At 38.3% G+C, this 17,582-nt stretch overlaps 1 protein-coding gene across 1 annotated transcript in view; it reads right to left on the bottom strand.

Annotated features, from left to right (window-relative positions):
* LOC139731977 (uncharacterized) overlaps window positions 1–17,582 on the bottom strand; it is a 171,424-nt gene that overhangs the window by 58,390 nt on the left and 95,452 nt on the right. Inside the window, exons 8-9 of the mRNA XM_071642886.1 lie at window positions 6,567–6,716; window positions 5,501–5,601 (exon numbers count right to left, since the gene is read on the bottom strand). Coding sequence (XP_071498987.1) covers window positions 5,501–5,601; window positions 6,567–6,716 — 251 coding nt within the window. The remainder of the gene's footprint in view (window positions 1–5,500; window positions 5,602–6,566; window positions 6,717–17,582) is intronic.

The raw sequence follows: 17,582 nt of genomic DNA, 5'->3' as shown, positions 1-17,582 counted from the left end.
ATACAACAATATTAGTAGGACACATCACAGAAAGCTTGGAAAAAATCGTACAATCCGTTCAAAAGTTATGATTTTTTAAGGTATCTGCACAGTCGCGGCTGGATGAAAAGACTACCACAGTGTATGATGTCACATGCACACATTCTAAGGAAAATGAAATGAGAATTTCACAAAACCATACTTTTTGAATAAAGTTCACATAGTTTCTTTGACTTGCTACTTACGTATGTCAAGGGTAAAATTATTCCCCCTGCCTTCTGAAAGAGAAGTCGAGTATCCTTTTGTAAGCGAAAATAATTTATGTTGAATTTTCTTTATTCATTCTTTATATCGTTGTACACATGTGACATTACAAGGTATAGTAGTCTTCTCATCCAGCCTCGACTGCATGAGCAGAAACTTCAAAAATTCATAACTTTAGAACGGATTGTCCAATTTTCCTCAAACTCTCACTGATGTGTTCTACTATTGTTGCTGCATTCACTCAACCCACATGCTATAAAGGTGACAAATCTTTGTCTGGCGACTTTTTTGTTGATCAATTATACCAACCCTGATGGAAATCTCTTCAAATTCATAAGTTCTGAAGTCTCCTTTAAGTTTAACCAAAATCTATATATGTAGTTGCCATGGCAACATACCACTTAACACTAATGAAAAGTATTTCAAACCTCTATACATCCCGTTGATCAGTTGTACCTATTCAAATGGAATCTCTTCCAAACTGGAAAATAGCCTCCTGTAACTAACTTCAATCAAAAACCCTCGTTTTGGGTTGCCATGGCAACGCACAAATCAACAATTATATTTGACCCCTGGTTTATACTCTTGGTACCTTCTATATAACGTTCATATCAAATTTTGTGAAAATTGAATCTTCCTACCTGGAGAAATAAACAAAAACATGATTTTTAGAAAAAGTTCATTGACCTTTGACCTTTGACCTTTGGAAAATTCACCCCAAATTCAATCAAAATATTTTACTTGTTCTCAATATTCTTCCTGCCAAGTTTTATCCAGATTGGATATTCCTGACCTGAGAAATAGCCAAAAAACCTATTTCACAAATAAAGGTCATTGACCTTTGACCTCTGACCTCCTTCCCAGCATCAATTTTCTTGGAGCACCCTATTTTTTGAGAAGGTACATCATGAAGTACCTTTGGTGAAAAAATCATGCTTTTGTCCGCCGTGTCACGATAATTTCACTAAGCCACCCCACTATTAAAGGGGATGGCCAGTAACTGATCAGTGGGAATCAGTGGGAATGCTGAGGGATGATTGTTCCAATCCTTATGGGATTCATCTAAGAGTACATTATATATCTATTCTTGTGTGAAAATTATTTGCTTCAGAATGGTCTCATATTTAAGTAATGTGCAGTTTAATGTTTCCAGGTAAGCGTCCCTGGTCAGTGACGGGGCATTAATCTGCACATTACTTGAATATGAGACCTTTCTGAAGCAAATAATTTTCACACAACAGTAGATATATAATGTACTCTTAAATGAATCCCACAAGGATTGGAACAATCATCCCTCAGCATTCCCACTGATTCCCACTGATCGGTTACTAGCCATCCCCTTTAAGCAATACAGAGTGTACCTTGTGAATGTGATATCTGTTGAAATCCCATACGACTGTCAACCTTACTGTTCACACGAACAGAAAACAAAATAGCAAATGTTTGTGGAGTCCTACAATTTGCAAAAAAAAAAAAATACAACATAGCCTGTATGATCTTCTCAAACAAGAAGTACAATGTATGTATTTAAAGAGAGAATTTACAATGAATATTTTTCATCAGATATACATGTCATTTTGCAATAAAACAAAATTTTTTGAGTGTGCACACATACTACCCAGTCTAGTGGCTTTCTCCACAGCGGAAATTGAGGGGGGGGGGGGGAAATCACACACGCACACCACCAAAAGAAAAAAAAAATGGTACATCTTCCGCAGGAAATGTATGACTTATTGCAAGAAGGCAGAATATTTCTGGTCTGCTCAGCGGATTATGACCTCTACATCAATCTCCAGGGAGGAACAAACTTTGTTCCGGGAAAAGATGACTCAAGGTTTGTACAATGAGTCCACTCATAGCAAGAATATCCAGCCCAAGGTGATGATATAAGGCGTGGTAGGGTGAAGATGGTGCACATTTTGGGACCAAGTGACAAATTGTTACCCCTCATTACAAACTCATGTCCACTGTCTGCAAACAAGCATGTCATTGACTGGGAACTAGAAGGGCTTAATCACAATTTTGGGGCATATTGAGTTATTGGTATCATGATGCATTGAGCTCCTCTACATTATGGTATCAATTTCAAATTATTTTCATTTTCAGTAAAATGTTACAAATTAGAACAACAAGGACACTATTTTATCACATAATTGAAACAATGCTTATAAAGCTACCCACATTTGATTAAATAAACTTTTTATTCCATGAAAATTGATTGTTTCGTTTTTATTTTACGCTCAAATCTTAGAACACGATAGTGCTCTTCTGGTTTTCAGCTGACAATTAACTTTTTGCACTAAGACTACTGACTTCTAAAAAGAGATATTGCAACAAAATACACTGAAAGATAAACTCTATTGAATATTTCTGAGAATCCCTAACCAGCTGAATAATAGTTAGATCATGCTATTCTCAACAGACAAAACTACCATATACACTCTGCCTATGGGTGACAAAGAGCTCAACCTATCAGAACTGTTTTCATTCACGACAAAGTGCAAAATGATGTCACAAATATGCATGTTTACCTTTAATACCTTCTAGCATGCTCTAATATTCTAGCATTACATTGGTTTTTGTTGTTATTGTTGTCATCAAAAAGCCAACTACTGAGTAAGGCAGAACTTTAGTAAAATTGATGTGTTTTCAAACAGGAAGGATTGCTCTAACCTCTGCAAACTACAAAAAACATACAAACAAACAAACAAGAAAACATAACAATATGTACACATATATTCCAAGGCAAAAAAACAACAACAACAACAAGAACAAAATATATTGAGTGGAAAGATATAGAAACTGCAGGTATAATGCTGTTAAATCTGTTTTTCTCCAATTTAAAAATCAAATTTATATACTCCTATTCTGGAAGAAAAAAGCATGCTGAATTTGGTAAAAGATATACTCTACTAGTTGACAGCTACCAACACACAACTTTTCTCCTTCCAGAAGATAATCTGATGATCATTGAGGTTGGTGTGAATGACAATTAAAAACAACAACAACACCAACAACCTTCAAAAACCTAATAAAGTTGTATTGCTGACAAAATTTCTCTGTACTTTAATAGATTCACCCCTCAAGACCAATTCACTGTCAGTTTTAACTGCTAAGTCAGAAACACACACCACACACCACACTTTAACAGTGTACACCCAAATTCAAAGCATGGGGACAAATAAAATGTAACGAAGAACAGATCCAAAGTGTTCTTACCTACCACATAAGGGCTCTTAGCAGCTGGCAAACATATCCCCAGACAAACTATGTATTATCCTTTTGAAAGAGCAAGCACAGTATGCAACATGGCACCAGGGACTCAAAGCTCCAAATCCACCACAAGCTATGTGACTGTCCAAATCACTATGTGCTAGTTTATCAGACAGCTTAAGCTATTTCCCCTATATCTCCGTAAAGCTGATATTTCCTTGACAAAGTCAAGAGTGATATTAGGTTGAGAGGAGGGCTTGTGGCTCTTGAGCTGTTAAGGGAGAGATAATGTCGGAAAGAGTCTCAAGTTTCCATGACTTCCTTCACAAACAAGAAGTGGAAACAAAGCTGAAGAGTTTTCCTTTCCTTGTGGCCAAGATCTGTCCCTTTTTGTCTCAAGTCACAGATCAGCTAACCTAAGAAGGGTGCCAGGCCAACGAGGGGGCTTGAATTACAGTCAGATTACAAAAACATCCTCTCTAAGTTGCTAAAGAGGTACTTGCCTTATGATTTGCTAGTCAATCTGCAATAGTTCTCTGCCCGAGAAGACACGTAGCCCTCCGTCCTGTGACCGACCCAAGAGGTTTTTTGCCTTGCTTCACGGAGCGCAGACCCAACTCAGAAAAAAACAGATTTACACCTCTGCTGGAGAACTGAACGGCTCTCAACTCTCCCCAAGCCACAAGTACTTGGAAGCCGTCCAACTTGTACTTGTATAGAGACGAGACTCACGTCGATAGGGGGCTGGTAGTATCAGACCAACTGACCTCACTACTCACACTACACCCTACTCCACTGGGGACTATCCACGGCTCCACACGGAGAACAAACTTTTTTATATCAATTTCCTGTTCCCTTCCAAGCTGTAGATAAGAAATCAAGCAACTTGTGGGAAGGTGGGGGGGGGGGGGGGGGGGCAGCTAGATTTATTCCCTGGATCAGTTTCCCTTGGAATTACAGTCATAACCCAAACCAAAGAGTTCACCCGATGAAATGAGTACTAGCAATGGTATAGCACTGCTCTAGCTCCCAGGACTAAATAATCAGCCAAACACTGCTTGTCATTCTCATTAAGTTTTATAAAGTGACATTTGATGGTGATACCAAGTAACTTTAAAAAGTGAGAGAGAAAGAGAGGGAGAGAGAAAGACGGGGAGGGAGAACCAGACACTCAAACCAGAGAGCTACAATCTTCAGCTGGCACGTACTGTGATCTTCATTTGTGACCATGCAGTCAGCTTTTAACATGGACTGCCATTTTCATTCCGTTTAACCCTGTCTGTACCATGGACTTTGGCCAGCGTGTACAATGCTATGGGATTTTATGTGCTAATCGGCCCTCAAGGCACACTACGGGTTAAAGTAGCCACAAAATTCTGGTGACTAGATGACAGTCCTGTCAGAGTGTGAGTCCCTCTGGCCTTGGTTTCGAGTCGAACAGGTGTCGAGGGTCTTTTTACTAGGCAGGAAGTGTTAAAAGCCATGGATGAGAGGTGTGAGACAGTCTGCTGTCTGCTCCATACAACTCAACTACACCAGGATCTTTCCTACAGACTCAAGAAAATTTCTCACTTAGTGGCATATTCTGAATTTTTCATCTTAAATCTAAGATAAATGTTTAAAATATGGTGGCAATGGTCCAATACATCATCTTATAACCTGAATCTGATGCATTACATAAATGTATCGATCTGTAGAACCTTTAATAGTATCCTCAATAGCTAGACACCCACAGCTACCTTTTAATGGGCGGATGCTCACAGCCGCAGTACACTGGAGCGGCATTAAAACCCAGATCCTTCTCGCTGGAGAACATTTGTTGTTACCGCAGGGCACCAAAGATGAAAGGTCTAGGCTAGAGCGATGTGAACTTTTTTCTTTCTCTCTCTTTTTCTTTCTCCTTAGTTCTCACATGAAGATAAGCATCACACAAAGTCACTGCCTCGCAGAGTGTGTCAATGTGTCAAATTTGACCCAAAAGTACTTTATGACTTTCAAGTTTTCTCTGAACACTTTTGGCGGGAAAAAATGAAAGAAATCTCACTTTGCCTCCACTACTGCGATGATGTCGTCTGCTCTGTAGCATAGCTCCTCAGGGTGAAGTCCGGTGTGGCTTGACAACGTCTTGACTTGCATTGGTTTCATCTGGCAGGGGATATGATGAGAAAGATTTCAGGGAGAAAAAAAAAAAGGAGAAAAGAAGGTGAGAAATGGAAGAGAGAGGGAAGGAAAGCATGAAAGAAAAAAGGATGAAGAGAAAGTGAAAGAGGAAAAGGAGGAAGAAAAGAAAAGATAGACATGAGTCAGGACAAGAGAGAGAGACAGACAGAGGAAAGAGATGAGGAGGAAGGAAGATATAAAGAGAATGAACAAAGGGAAAGAAACAGAAATTATCTAAGTATGAATGAGGAGTGCTTTAAAAGGTCCAGTTTACCTTTGGGAGCAGTGATTTTAAAACTGTTCAAAATATCACATTTGATGTATATGTGTAGGTTTGTTGTATCACAAAACATCCCACCATATAAAATTTTCGCAATAAAGGCTAAAATATAAGGAGATATCAGTATTTTTCTCAATAAACCATAACCGTAGATGGATTAATCTGGAAGCATTCTTATTATAACTATTGTTCACATTTTGTGTATTTAACAGTATTTTAAATCAATCATACGGATTCAAATTTTTACAGTGGTTGTTTCTATCCCTAACTCACATTTTAGAACTATTTTAAAGCACTAATGCTGGGTTTTTGTTTCATATACAAATGGTAAACTATGCCTTTAAACATTATTAAAGACCTTAAATATCTCAAATTGCAATAGAAACTATTAACCCTCTGTATACTTTGAGTGGTGATTGGCTCAGAAAACCCCATAGCATTGTACACACTGTCCATCCAAAGTCCCTGGCGCTGAAAGGGTTAATAGATTTGGGAGAAGTAGTTCCCCTAAATCTCATAATTCATATGCATAGTTAGAAATCTCCAGCACATCATATCAAACAAGTTTATTTTTGAGGAAGATTTTGAAAGGACTTTAGGATTTTGAATGATACAATTCTAACTGAACCACTTAAAGGTGACTTCAAATTTCACAATAATTTCTTCTTACTTTTGGAAGCTCTTCACAGAGTTCGGCGAAAGACATTCTATTCTCTGGTTCGTGATCCCAACACCTGGTCATTAATTCATAGATTCCTGGAGGACACGCTTCTGGCCGACTCAGCCTCTCACACCTTGGCTTGTCGATGGTCTTCAAAATCTGGAAAATAAGTAGAAATTATACAATTTATCATCTGTGCCGACAGACAAAAAGTGTACTCCATCACACACACAAACTATCCATGGCTTGTTATAGTCTTCACATTAATAATAATAAAAAAAATAATACATTACATTTAATGCATTAATGAGACAAAGATCAGAATATCACTTAGAAAATAAAAAGAAACTTGCAGCTGTTAGATACACATATACAATATGACTGAATAAGGCAATGATAAAATGATGCAAATCTATTTGTTCAGTTCTGTACAAGGAATTCTGTGTGGGCACCAAGCATCAAATCGGCATAGTGTATGTATTTGTGTTTATATGATTGGGTTTAATTGTGGGGAACTACAGTATGCAGTACATATGTTTTTTGATAAGAGGATTGAGTTTTCATGAGTCTTTCCTGAATGATCTACACTAATTAAGACACTAAATTACAATAGAAATCAACAAAAATCATTAATTGTCAATTCATTCATGTAAAATCTCTTCTCTTCTACTGAAGGTGGGAAAGAGTTATCATCATTATCAAGGGTTTATCAATGGATTATATACTCTTTTTTAAATCAATTTCTTGGCAATAATTGAGCTTCCACGTGAAGAGCAGCATTAGTTATATATGTTTGTTTAGAATACTGTGGATTGTAACTGAAATTATACAATTATCTTGTATTCAACATATCAATATAAATATTAAAAATGTGATGTTGTCTTTATCAGACGTGACAGTGAAGCTTCTGCCATTAAAATGGAAAAATATAGGGACACTGTGTGCAACATCTGTACACCATAACTCACATCAGTGACCAGCTATTGCAAAAATTGTTTAACTATACCAATCATAATTTTACAGGAAGAAACAAAACAAAAATAGATATTTTCAATGTCAATCAAAGATTACTACTGCCAAGTTTGATAAACAAAAAAGAGAAAATGTATGTCCCTTTGGCACTTTAGAGGCCAGCTTATTTTCAGACATATAAGGCTGTATCTTCTTCAAACCCAGTTTCATATTGCTCTTGAAAAAAAATTGTATATATATTGTCGCTGGGGCAATAAGACCTCGTATCTACAAAATGTCAAATGTTCAGGAGAGCCAAAAAACATGGCAGCCAAAGCACTGTGGCGAATGGGATAGCCTTTCCTTTGGCATGCCATGGTGGCTTCATTTTTGGAGTAAGACAGTTGGGATTTGGACAGGACATCACTTAACCCATTATTTGACCATTAATCAAAAAAATTCATTTTCACCAAAATTGCAGATACAAGGTCTTATCACCCCAGCGACGATATATACAAATAAAATAAAATAGCTAGGAAGATGGCAATGGAAATTGTGCAATCCTTAAGACTGAGGTATTAGGAGTGTGAGACAGGAGGGATATGGGGGGAGGATGTAAATTGGGATTGGGTTTTTAATCTCCAGGGGTCCGTTTAATAAAGTCATCACACAAAAGTCTTTACATAAATCTCAGACTGGCCAAAGTCACTCATATGAAGCTATATGAGACTTTCATGTCCATGCCATGAAGTCTCTCATAACTGTGTCTTATGAGTCAAAAATCTAAGTAAGACTTTCATGAAACGGACCTCGGGATGATGACAGTGTTGCTATATCACTGTCCATCAATTTCTAGCCTTGAGAGAGCAAACCAAAAAGTTTTGAAGTCTCGAGTGTCCTAGACCAGCATGATGGTCAACTTTAAACTACATAAAAGCTATTGGTATGTGGTGCTGTAGATAGTGAATATCACTTAATTTGCTCATACATTCATTAACGCAAGTTAATTAACTTTTGTTGGATTCTGCGACAGTTTGACATCACAAAGACATCAGAGCCTGACACTTTGCCATGTTGTGGCTTTCCGATAATCCTACTGTTGACCATAGTCACTTAGCAGGTCGATGATATCTCATTTAAACTCATTTCTTCCTAGGAGGGGCAGAGACGCCCTCCATCTTACTCACTCCTACAGCACAGGAAGGATATAATTCAGCCCGATAGCCCCGGGGGGATCCCCAGTGGCGAGGGGGAAGGGTGAGTGGTAACAGCACCTATCCACTTCTTGAGCCCGACAACAGGTTTACGAAAAGTGTACTGCCTAATCTTCACTGTCACTCTGACATAACCTTCACCCCTCTTCTATCTTACAGTGGACTGCTCAAAAAGTAAACCTCCTTCAAGATTATGTCATACTTTCAGAAGTATACTGTATGTAAAGCTAAATATATTGCAGGATTTTTATTTTCACAAATTTTGTGAGTCAGGTGCTATTCATGAATTTAATCCGTTGAGGACGAGTCCCGAGTATACTCGGGCAAGTGTCTTTGGGAAATGCGTGTTGTAACAAAATCAACCCGTCCTCATCGGGTTAAAGACACCTGAAAATATTGACTCTAATCCCGACATGAATGTGAAGTGCACGCATACATTTCTCCATTCAGTACTGCACTCTACTATTATGAATTTATTGCAGTGAAGTTCCAATTCGGGAAAAAAAATTGACTTGGTAAATGCATGGTGTATACAGGAGATAAAAAAAATGATACAATCTCCTCCTCTCTTGTTTCCTTATCTTTATTTACCAAGCATTTTTCCCTTTTCTTTTCACTCTACTCTTCCAACTTTTCCTTTTTCTTTTATCTCCTTTCCCTCCTCTTGAAATGATAAATTCATCCATTCAAACCCTTTAGCACCAGACAAGCTTCCAACAATGTCAGTATCCACTGAGTGAAGTGGAGAATTTCACTTTAAGAACCAGGCAAAGATGGACACACACTTTTAACACACAGACACATACACACACACATCAATGCAGCCACATGCAGTAATGGCATTAAAGATTTAATCTATTTTTGTACATTATTTCCCTTTTACCTCTTTCTTCTCTCCTCTTTCACTTTTGCCACCTTCCCACTTTCACATATAGTAGACATATATAATATATACCTCAATAGGCAGACATATATCACACACATAGGTAGACATATATACAACATACAGATAGAAAGGTAGACATATATAACATATAGCATGTAGGTAGACATACTAACATAAAGATAGGTAGGTAGACATATGCAACATATAACTAGGTAGGTAGACATAATAGGCTGGTAGATAGATAAACAAATAGACATGTACATCCAAAGGTAGATGATCATTCTACAATGTATACCAAACCTGCATAAACACTAAGTCAAAATTAGGCAAATGAAATGATTATAAAATAAGCTCACCTTCTGACTTATGAAGACTCTCACAGCTGACAGTCAACTGACCACTAGAATGATGGTCAACTGACCGCTAGAATGATAGGCACCCCTCCAAAAATTTCTCTCAACTCACAAACAAAATGCTGTCAATTAGTGCGAACTTCCTTTCACACATAGCACACTGGACATGCAAACATACACTGTACAGGCCAGCTTGTTTCTTTCAAACTAGTATATTCATTCTCACTACATAGCTTGCTCACTCTACACAGCCACTTTCACTCCCTCGACCCTCATCAAAAGTGAGACAACTGATTTTCATTGTGACATTGTTTTTATTTCTATAGTGACCTTCTACGATGTCTGCACAAACAGAAATAAAGAACAATTGTTGCTCTCACTTCAGCTCTCAGTCAACCAGTGACAGGAAAAGCTAAATTGTGAGGGTGTACTCGTTTGTGACATGGCTTCTGTACCTGACTAGATATCTCAATGATGTACAATGTATACGCAAGAATGCAAGTCACACTCTGAAAGGTCATTGTCATCCTTTACTAAGTCTAAATTTATACCACCATAGGTGAATCTCGTTCTCAAAATAAAGAGATTAGTGGTCTCTACTCGCACGTCAGACTAGGCGGTCCTAATTACAGAGTAATCTGACCATAAGCTGACCACACTAACACACTCACAAGCTCAGAAGTTTGATTCAAACATACCATAGCCTAGGATGTCCAGTATTCAGCCACACACATGGGCTCAGAAAAAACTTGTTTAGCAGTGACCACAGGTGTCTGGATAGTTTAGACTAGCTTGACCATAGAATCAGATAATACTGACCAAAACAACCAACTCCCCACCCCATCCCCGAGTTACAGAATGACTGTTGAATGACTGACGTCGAGGACGGTTTGATTTTGCTACAACACGCATTTCCCACAGACACTTGCCCAAGTATACTCCGCAATCGTCCTCAGCAAGGGGTTAAAATCAACACATACATGTACACTGCACATTGCAGTCAATAAATAAAGTCAAGGGGAGTGGGCTGTAAATTTCTAGTAGACTAATAACAAAACAAGTTACTAGCCAGTCGGCTGTTCCATCAAAAAGCGGACAGTGACCCTAGGAACTTCTGATTATGCATAAAGGAAATGATAAACTCGTTTGTGACAAAATTGAGGCTCTTTTTTCCCCAATCAGAACTCTTCATTCTCAAATTATCTCTCTATAAGTCACTGCACAACAAATTGATGATTAGTCTTTGCTCAAAACTGTGCTGGGCATTTACTGAACAAGACATTGATTATGATTATGTCCTGTGAGTAAAGGATTTTACCTTGCAGGCTGGAGATGAGACTATAGAACTAGGATATTTCCATGACACCATTTTTCAGTCCCAATGTGACTGGTCATGAGGTGTCATTAAATCAATCCCTCTATATCATTGTGAGCCACCACAATACTTTTTCCCCTGTATACACTCACAGATGTATGTCTACACCAGACCTATTCATTTCACCAGGTGCATGGGAGTAGCATTAGTTATGTAATCATGGAGTCTGGTCAGAAAACATGATTGCTTTTTTTTCTAAGATTGGTAAGACCTTCATTTCATGAACCCCCTCAGCTTTCATGGCTATAAACAACTCTCAACCTGTTCCTGCGGTTTGGAAAGCCAAACAAAATAAATTCTGGGATGACCTGCATAACCTCTCAAATTTTGAGAAATTAAGATGACCAAGGAAACCCTAGTGTAACTACACATATACCACAAACTGTACATGCCTTAAGACAACACAAGCCAAAACACACAAACTACAAACACAATATGCTTTTTAACCAATAAGCCACTTAGTACAGGGAGTAAATTCAGCTTTCACTAAATTTGACTCGTGTCCTTCTGACTACTATGCATTGGCACTCTAGATACCATCAGCTGAATGGAAGAAAGGCACACACACACACCATCCACAGGGTGAACCACACTAATAAAGCTTTGTTTTGGAACAAAGCAAAAAGAGAAAAATATTACTACAGTGCAGACCAAAGCCACGCCCTTTCTACTCAACTGGCTATCATCTACATAGGACATGGTCAAGACAGGAAAACTGACCAGGAGAGATGGGAGTGACCACAGCAAATGGCTGACAGTATGGACAGAGGAAATGGGATGGATGAATTAAGGGTGTTAGCCAACATATCAGAGTTTTCTCGTCCAGTCTGAGATGACCACAGGAATCTACAAAACATCCACAGGTCGAACTGACCACTTTGTGCTATGGTCACCATCAGTCTCTGTCCATCTTGACCAGTCTCTTGGGCAGTATCAATCTCATCATACTAGGGACATCTTTGTTTCTCAATCACCATCAGGTGCAACACACCTTGTGGTATCAAATATGATGTCACATACTTGAAAACTTATTAGTGGAAAAATGAGCAAAGACAACGGGATTCCATCGGGATTCGAACTCGAGACCTCCAGATTGCTAGCCCGGTGCTCTACTGACTGAGCTATAGAAAGCCCTAGTACAGTGTTTGTCCCAGAAAACTGTGAAGAATGAAGCACAGTGTATAGTGAGCTGCCTCAAGGATACATACCAGGGCCAGTGTGTAGAAAAAAGAGATAGCAGTGAACACAACCCAAAAGTCTTCAATCTCATCCCTGTGAGAGTCTGACATTTTACACACGACCTTTAAGGTTGCTGGATGCAATGAGTTAAGAGAAAGATATCTGCAGCATGCTTAGGGCTGTATGTTTGGGACACCTATACTTTGTCTGAATCCAATCATGATCAATATGATTGTTCAATCTCTGGACTGACTTCACAACAGCCACTGCAGCACACACAGATTGTCAACACATTCATATATCCCAGCACATGAAGTCTTAGATTTGCATCGATGTTACCAAGCTTTCATCCTATGATAGCCAACTCATTGGCTACTTAGTGAACAGCTGAGGGTGTTTGTTAGTCATCATGAAAACAACAACAGGTGGAACCACTGGCCAAGGAAGGAGTTCCAAGTAGTCCAGTCTACATGAAAACAGTCAAGTAAACATTGGACAGTGACCATATCCCTAGAAAACCTGCTGCAACAACAACCTTTACAGGTTCACATCTCTAAATTGAGAAATCACAAAATTCAAATTGATCTTTTATGAGAATGAGATTTTTCATAATCATTGTTACACACAGATATACCGGTATGTGATATCATTACTTTCTAAGAATACAGTAACAATGCCATGATCAAATAAACATAACTGGCTTGAAAGGAGACTATACTTTTAATACAGACTAACAATCAAACCGCTATGTCTCACATCACAAACAGAGTCTAAGGATTTTACAAAAGAGGTTTAGAAACAGGAAGAAAAAGGTGCAGTAATCTCATTAAGCACATGACTATGAAAAGCTAGGTTCACCTTTAAAAAAAAAAATAATGAAGATACAACTAGTAATATTTTTTCCAGTAATACAGAAGATTTAGTGAGGTAACCTTAATTCAAACTAATATTTTACATATTAACAAGTGCAGGGTACCCTTAACCCTCAGTCCCTCAAACTCAAATCTGTGTTACTTTCTTCACAGTATAAGGGATATTCAGGACATTTTCTTGGATCTGTTGACAAGGTCCCACAAGAGAGAAAAACCAAACTCACAACCAGAAAAGTCTTCATTTAACACCCCCCCCCCCCCCCCCCCCAACCACCAGGGTCTGGAGACTCAAAATGACCTAGGAATTATGTTAACTTAAAGTTTGTGACCCACTTCTTGAAGAAAGTAGAGAGGAAAAACGCTTCCCATCATTATCAGCAGAGAAGCTCCCTGTGGATCTCTTATCAGGGTATAAAGAGGAGGGTACTGCAGACAGGTGGGGTTCCCCGGGTCAGGTCCGGTAGAAGAGATAGGAAGCTCCCTAAGCCACCAGCCTTTGTCACTTGTTTAAGGTTGAGTAAGAGGATCCATGATTCGTATCAAGTAAATCGGTCACAGATTGCTCACAGGGTGTTGATACATTACGTCAGGCACTCGATTTACTGCTTGAGATAGCAGATTATCGTTCTAATATTTAGGACTTTCCAGGGAATGAAATCTTTTAATCACAGACAATCTTGTAGCTTTGTGGAAAGAAAGACTTACAATGTAGTATCAATAGGAATTACTGCTAGTAGTCATTCATTTGCAAATCTGTCTGCCTTTGGAGCAATTTCATGTTTAAAAAAAAAGTAATTTCTGTGATAAACATGTCAACTCGAACTTATGCTTGTAGCAAAATAGATAGATGGAATTATTGTGATATTACTGTCATTGTTAGTATCATTACTCTTATTATCATCATTATTATAATTTTCATAATCATTTTAATTATCATTGTTATCATCAACATCACTATCATAATTATCATCAGCACTTCATTACCACAACCATTATATGTGAAAGTTCAACAAGAACATTAAAAGGATGCAGTGTCTCATTTACATTAGATATATAGGTTACTGCACAGCATGGATACTATTACTGAAATTCAATAATACTGAAAACTTTGACAACTTTATCTTTTTGTTTCGAGACCATTTGGTAGCTTGAGGAATTGATGCCTACTGCCCTTCAGTAGAAATCATTCTCAGATGAAAACTTTAAAAAAAATGTAGTATACGGTGATATTGACATGGACATTAAATCTCCTCTCTCAGTTTAAATACTGTTTTATATTGCTATCCTGACTTGCTCCTTTAATAGACCCACTGCAAAGGATGCAACTAAAGGCGACAGTTCTGATCCTCCGTGGCATTTACTCACCACTGAACGTGGGATGTGACTTTAGCCAATATTCCAGGGCCTTGGGTGTAGAGAAGGAATCCAAGGCAAGACACATACAAGACAATTATTCCCAACCAAGAGAGGTGTGCCCTATTCTGAGCAACCACAGTCTAGCTCCAGTCTAATGAGGGAGAGCATTTCCTGAAAGAAGGAAATCCCCCCTCCCCCCGCCCGTCCACAACCCCCCAGCTTTCTCTGACTGCATCCAGTAGCAAAGGAAACACTAATATCCTGAAATTCGTCTTGTCGGGATCAGGATCCCTGGGAATTTCTTGGGACAGAATGAGAGAATTTTAGATCATCACCACCACCGTCATTTCTCTAACCAACAGGGAGGTGAGGTGGTTTAGAGGTGAGATCGTCTGTCTCACACACTGTGGGTCTAGGGGTCAAGTCTCAGGGGGATCTCTTTATGTTGGTAGGTGAAAATATGCCTTCCCTTCTATAATGATCCTCAGCTTCATTCAGAGAAAAACAAGTTTGTTTGCTAGATCACAGATGACCCAAGTCTCTTCATAGGAAGAAAACAAGAGACTAAGGGGCCTCAGGCTCACTGGAGCCAGACGGTCTAACCTTTGAGGGCCCTCTTAAACATGATTACTAAATATCAACTACAGACATTCCCTGCGAGATAATTTGACATGTCTGGCTGATAAATGCCAACTTCATTAAATTCTACCTCCATGTTTCATGGGGTGGAAATGTTACTTTCAAGTTGGCGTGAAACTAGAATCATTCCCCTTATCTCTTATTTTCACCCTTCTCAAACACAAATATAGCCATAGATATTGAACTTGGTGTCTACTTGATCACTCATGTAAAATCCAAAGATGGTTTTCATAGTTAAAGGTACAGAAAAGAATATGGAAATATGGCTAAATTTTGCTAGTGATACTATCTATCCCCACTTACAAAACATTCCCTGTTTTAACCAGCCCATGTGCAATCATCCTGTGATCCCCTAAGTAGAAAGTTGAATATTCTGTTCTTATCAAGCACTTGGGTAAATCAAAAACCTGGTATCTAGTAGTTATTACAGGGATGATGTAGTTTTGGTTGAGATGGGGCTTCAGGTTTCCAACTTTTTTGTGAGATAATGAAAAACCTCTCATGAAATAATAAAGGACATACAATTCTATGAGGAATTCAAAGTTTATTTGATAAAAATTGGTTTTGAAATGGCTGAGATATCCAAAACAAAGAGGTCCTAATAAACACAGGGATCCATCTATTATTAGGACCACATTGTTTTGTACTTTGTTTTTTGATATCTCAGCAATGTCAAAATCAATCTTCATCAAAAAAAAAAAATATGAATGCCTCCTAGATTGGTACATTGTATGCTCTTTGATATTTCATACATAGTTTCTAATCATCTCACAAAAGTTAAAATCTGAATTCCCATCTCAACAAAAACTATATCATCCCTTTAATCTCATTAAGGCATTGTAAAGAGGGGTTGTTATTGTTTTGTTTTGTTTTGTTTTTTCCTTACTGGAAGAATACTTCAAATAGTTAATATTCTCAACCGCTAAAAATGATTGCTACCTGAATGGATTTAAACATTTTGCAATTTGAATTATAAAATTATGAAAATGACACAAGTTGCTCGTGTTACAAGCTGCAGCCTGCCAATAGTAATAGCATGTGTACAAATACTGTATTCCCATAAATGGACAGCGAGGGCACACTTCAACCCGTTTCAGCGAGATTCTTTCTCTTAACATTATACTAATCAACGATGCTCATTAACATTCCATATTGACTCTTTCAAACATCACTATAAAGATCTCTAAGCACATTCTCTCACTGCTAACAGTAATTTTTTGTTCGATGTTATGAGCTACATGGAGAAACGAACAACCAAAGAAGATGACAAGCACCAAAGAATGGAATCTGATGAGGTATTTTTCATCCAAGGCCGATCATTTTTACTCATCCTATATCCATGCGACAGGCATCATATTCGAAGTCTTTGGATGTCGTCTAGGAGGGAACAACTGACACGGCACAATTCTTCTGGCATTCTTAGGATGTGTCTGTCAGCATCATCACTGCTGTATCGATGTCGTTTCGTTCAGCCGTGATGAACTCCTTTTTCTTTTTTAAATAAACTTGAGAACAGAACACTTCAAAGAGAAGCGAAACTAAATTAGTCACTTCACACTTCAGACACTGTGCATAGTATCTGACACTTTGCATCAAATTGTCGCTCATGATGAAGTCACGGCAATAAGAAAGTAACAATCAATCAAGGACACATCTTTGACTCCAGGCATCACCATCTAAACTTTCCATCTATGAAGCATGGAAAAGAAGAGAAATTGCCTACCGAAAGTAATTGCCTACCGGAAGTAATAGCACATGCAAGAATTAACGAGGTATGTGCCAATCGATGTCTCGCCCACGTATCACAGTTGTTTATGGCCTGGTAGCATAACACAGCTTCCAAGGAGGGGAACGTCGACAAGATCTGCCCACGCTGAAAACTGAATATCAGATTAATGTCAAGAAGGGCAAAGGTCATCAAAGGTCAATTAAGTATCTGGTACATCAGTGTAGTATTTTGTATGATAAACTGGTTAAAATAGGTGAAGAAATGAATCAATGATTAGAAACAAAACAAAAATGTATGCATGAAACTGATTTTTAAAAAAACAGCAAAAAGTGTCGCCCTTCAGCCATTTTGCAGTCAGCCATGAAGGAAAATACATGTACATGCTAAAAGCATTATTATATTGACAATGCGTATCACTGTTTTTTTCTGTGTAGAGGGCAAAATGTTGCCTGGCACCACGACTCTGACGCA

The sequence above is a fragment of the Diadema antillarum genome, unplaced genomic scaffold (assembly GCF_040938485.1).
Source record: "Diadema antillarum isolate AM-2024a unplaced genomic scaffold, OU_Dant_1.0 scf00000002, whole genome shotgun sequence".
NCBI classification, from domain to species: Eukaryota; Metazoa; Echinodermata; class Echinoidea; order Diadematoida; family Diadematidae; genus Diadema; species Diadema antillarum.
The sequence above is the reverse complement of the archived record's forward strand: the minus strand, read 5'-3'. Positions and strand labels throughout refer to the sequence as shown.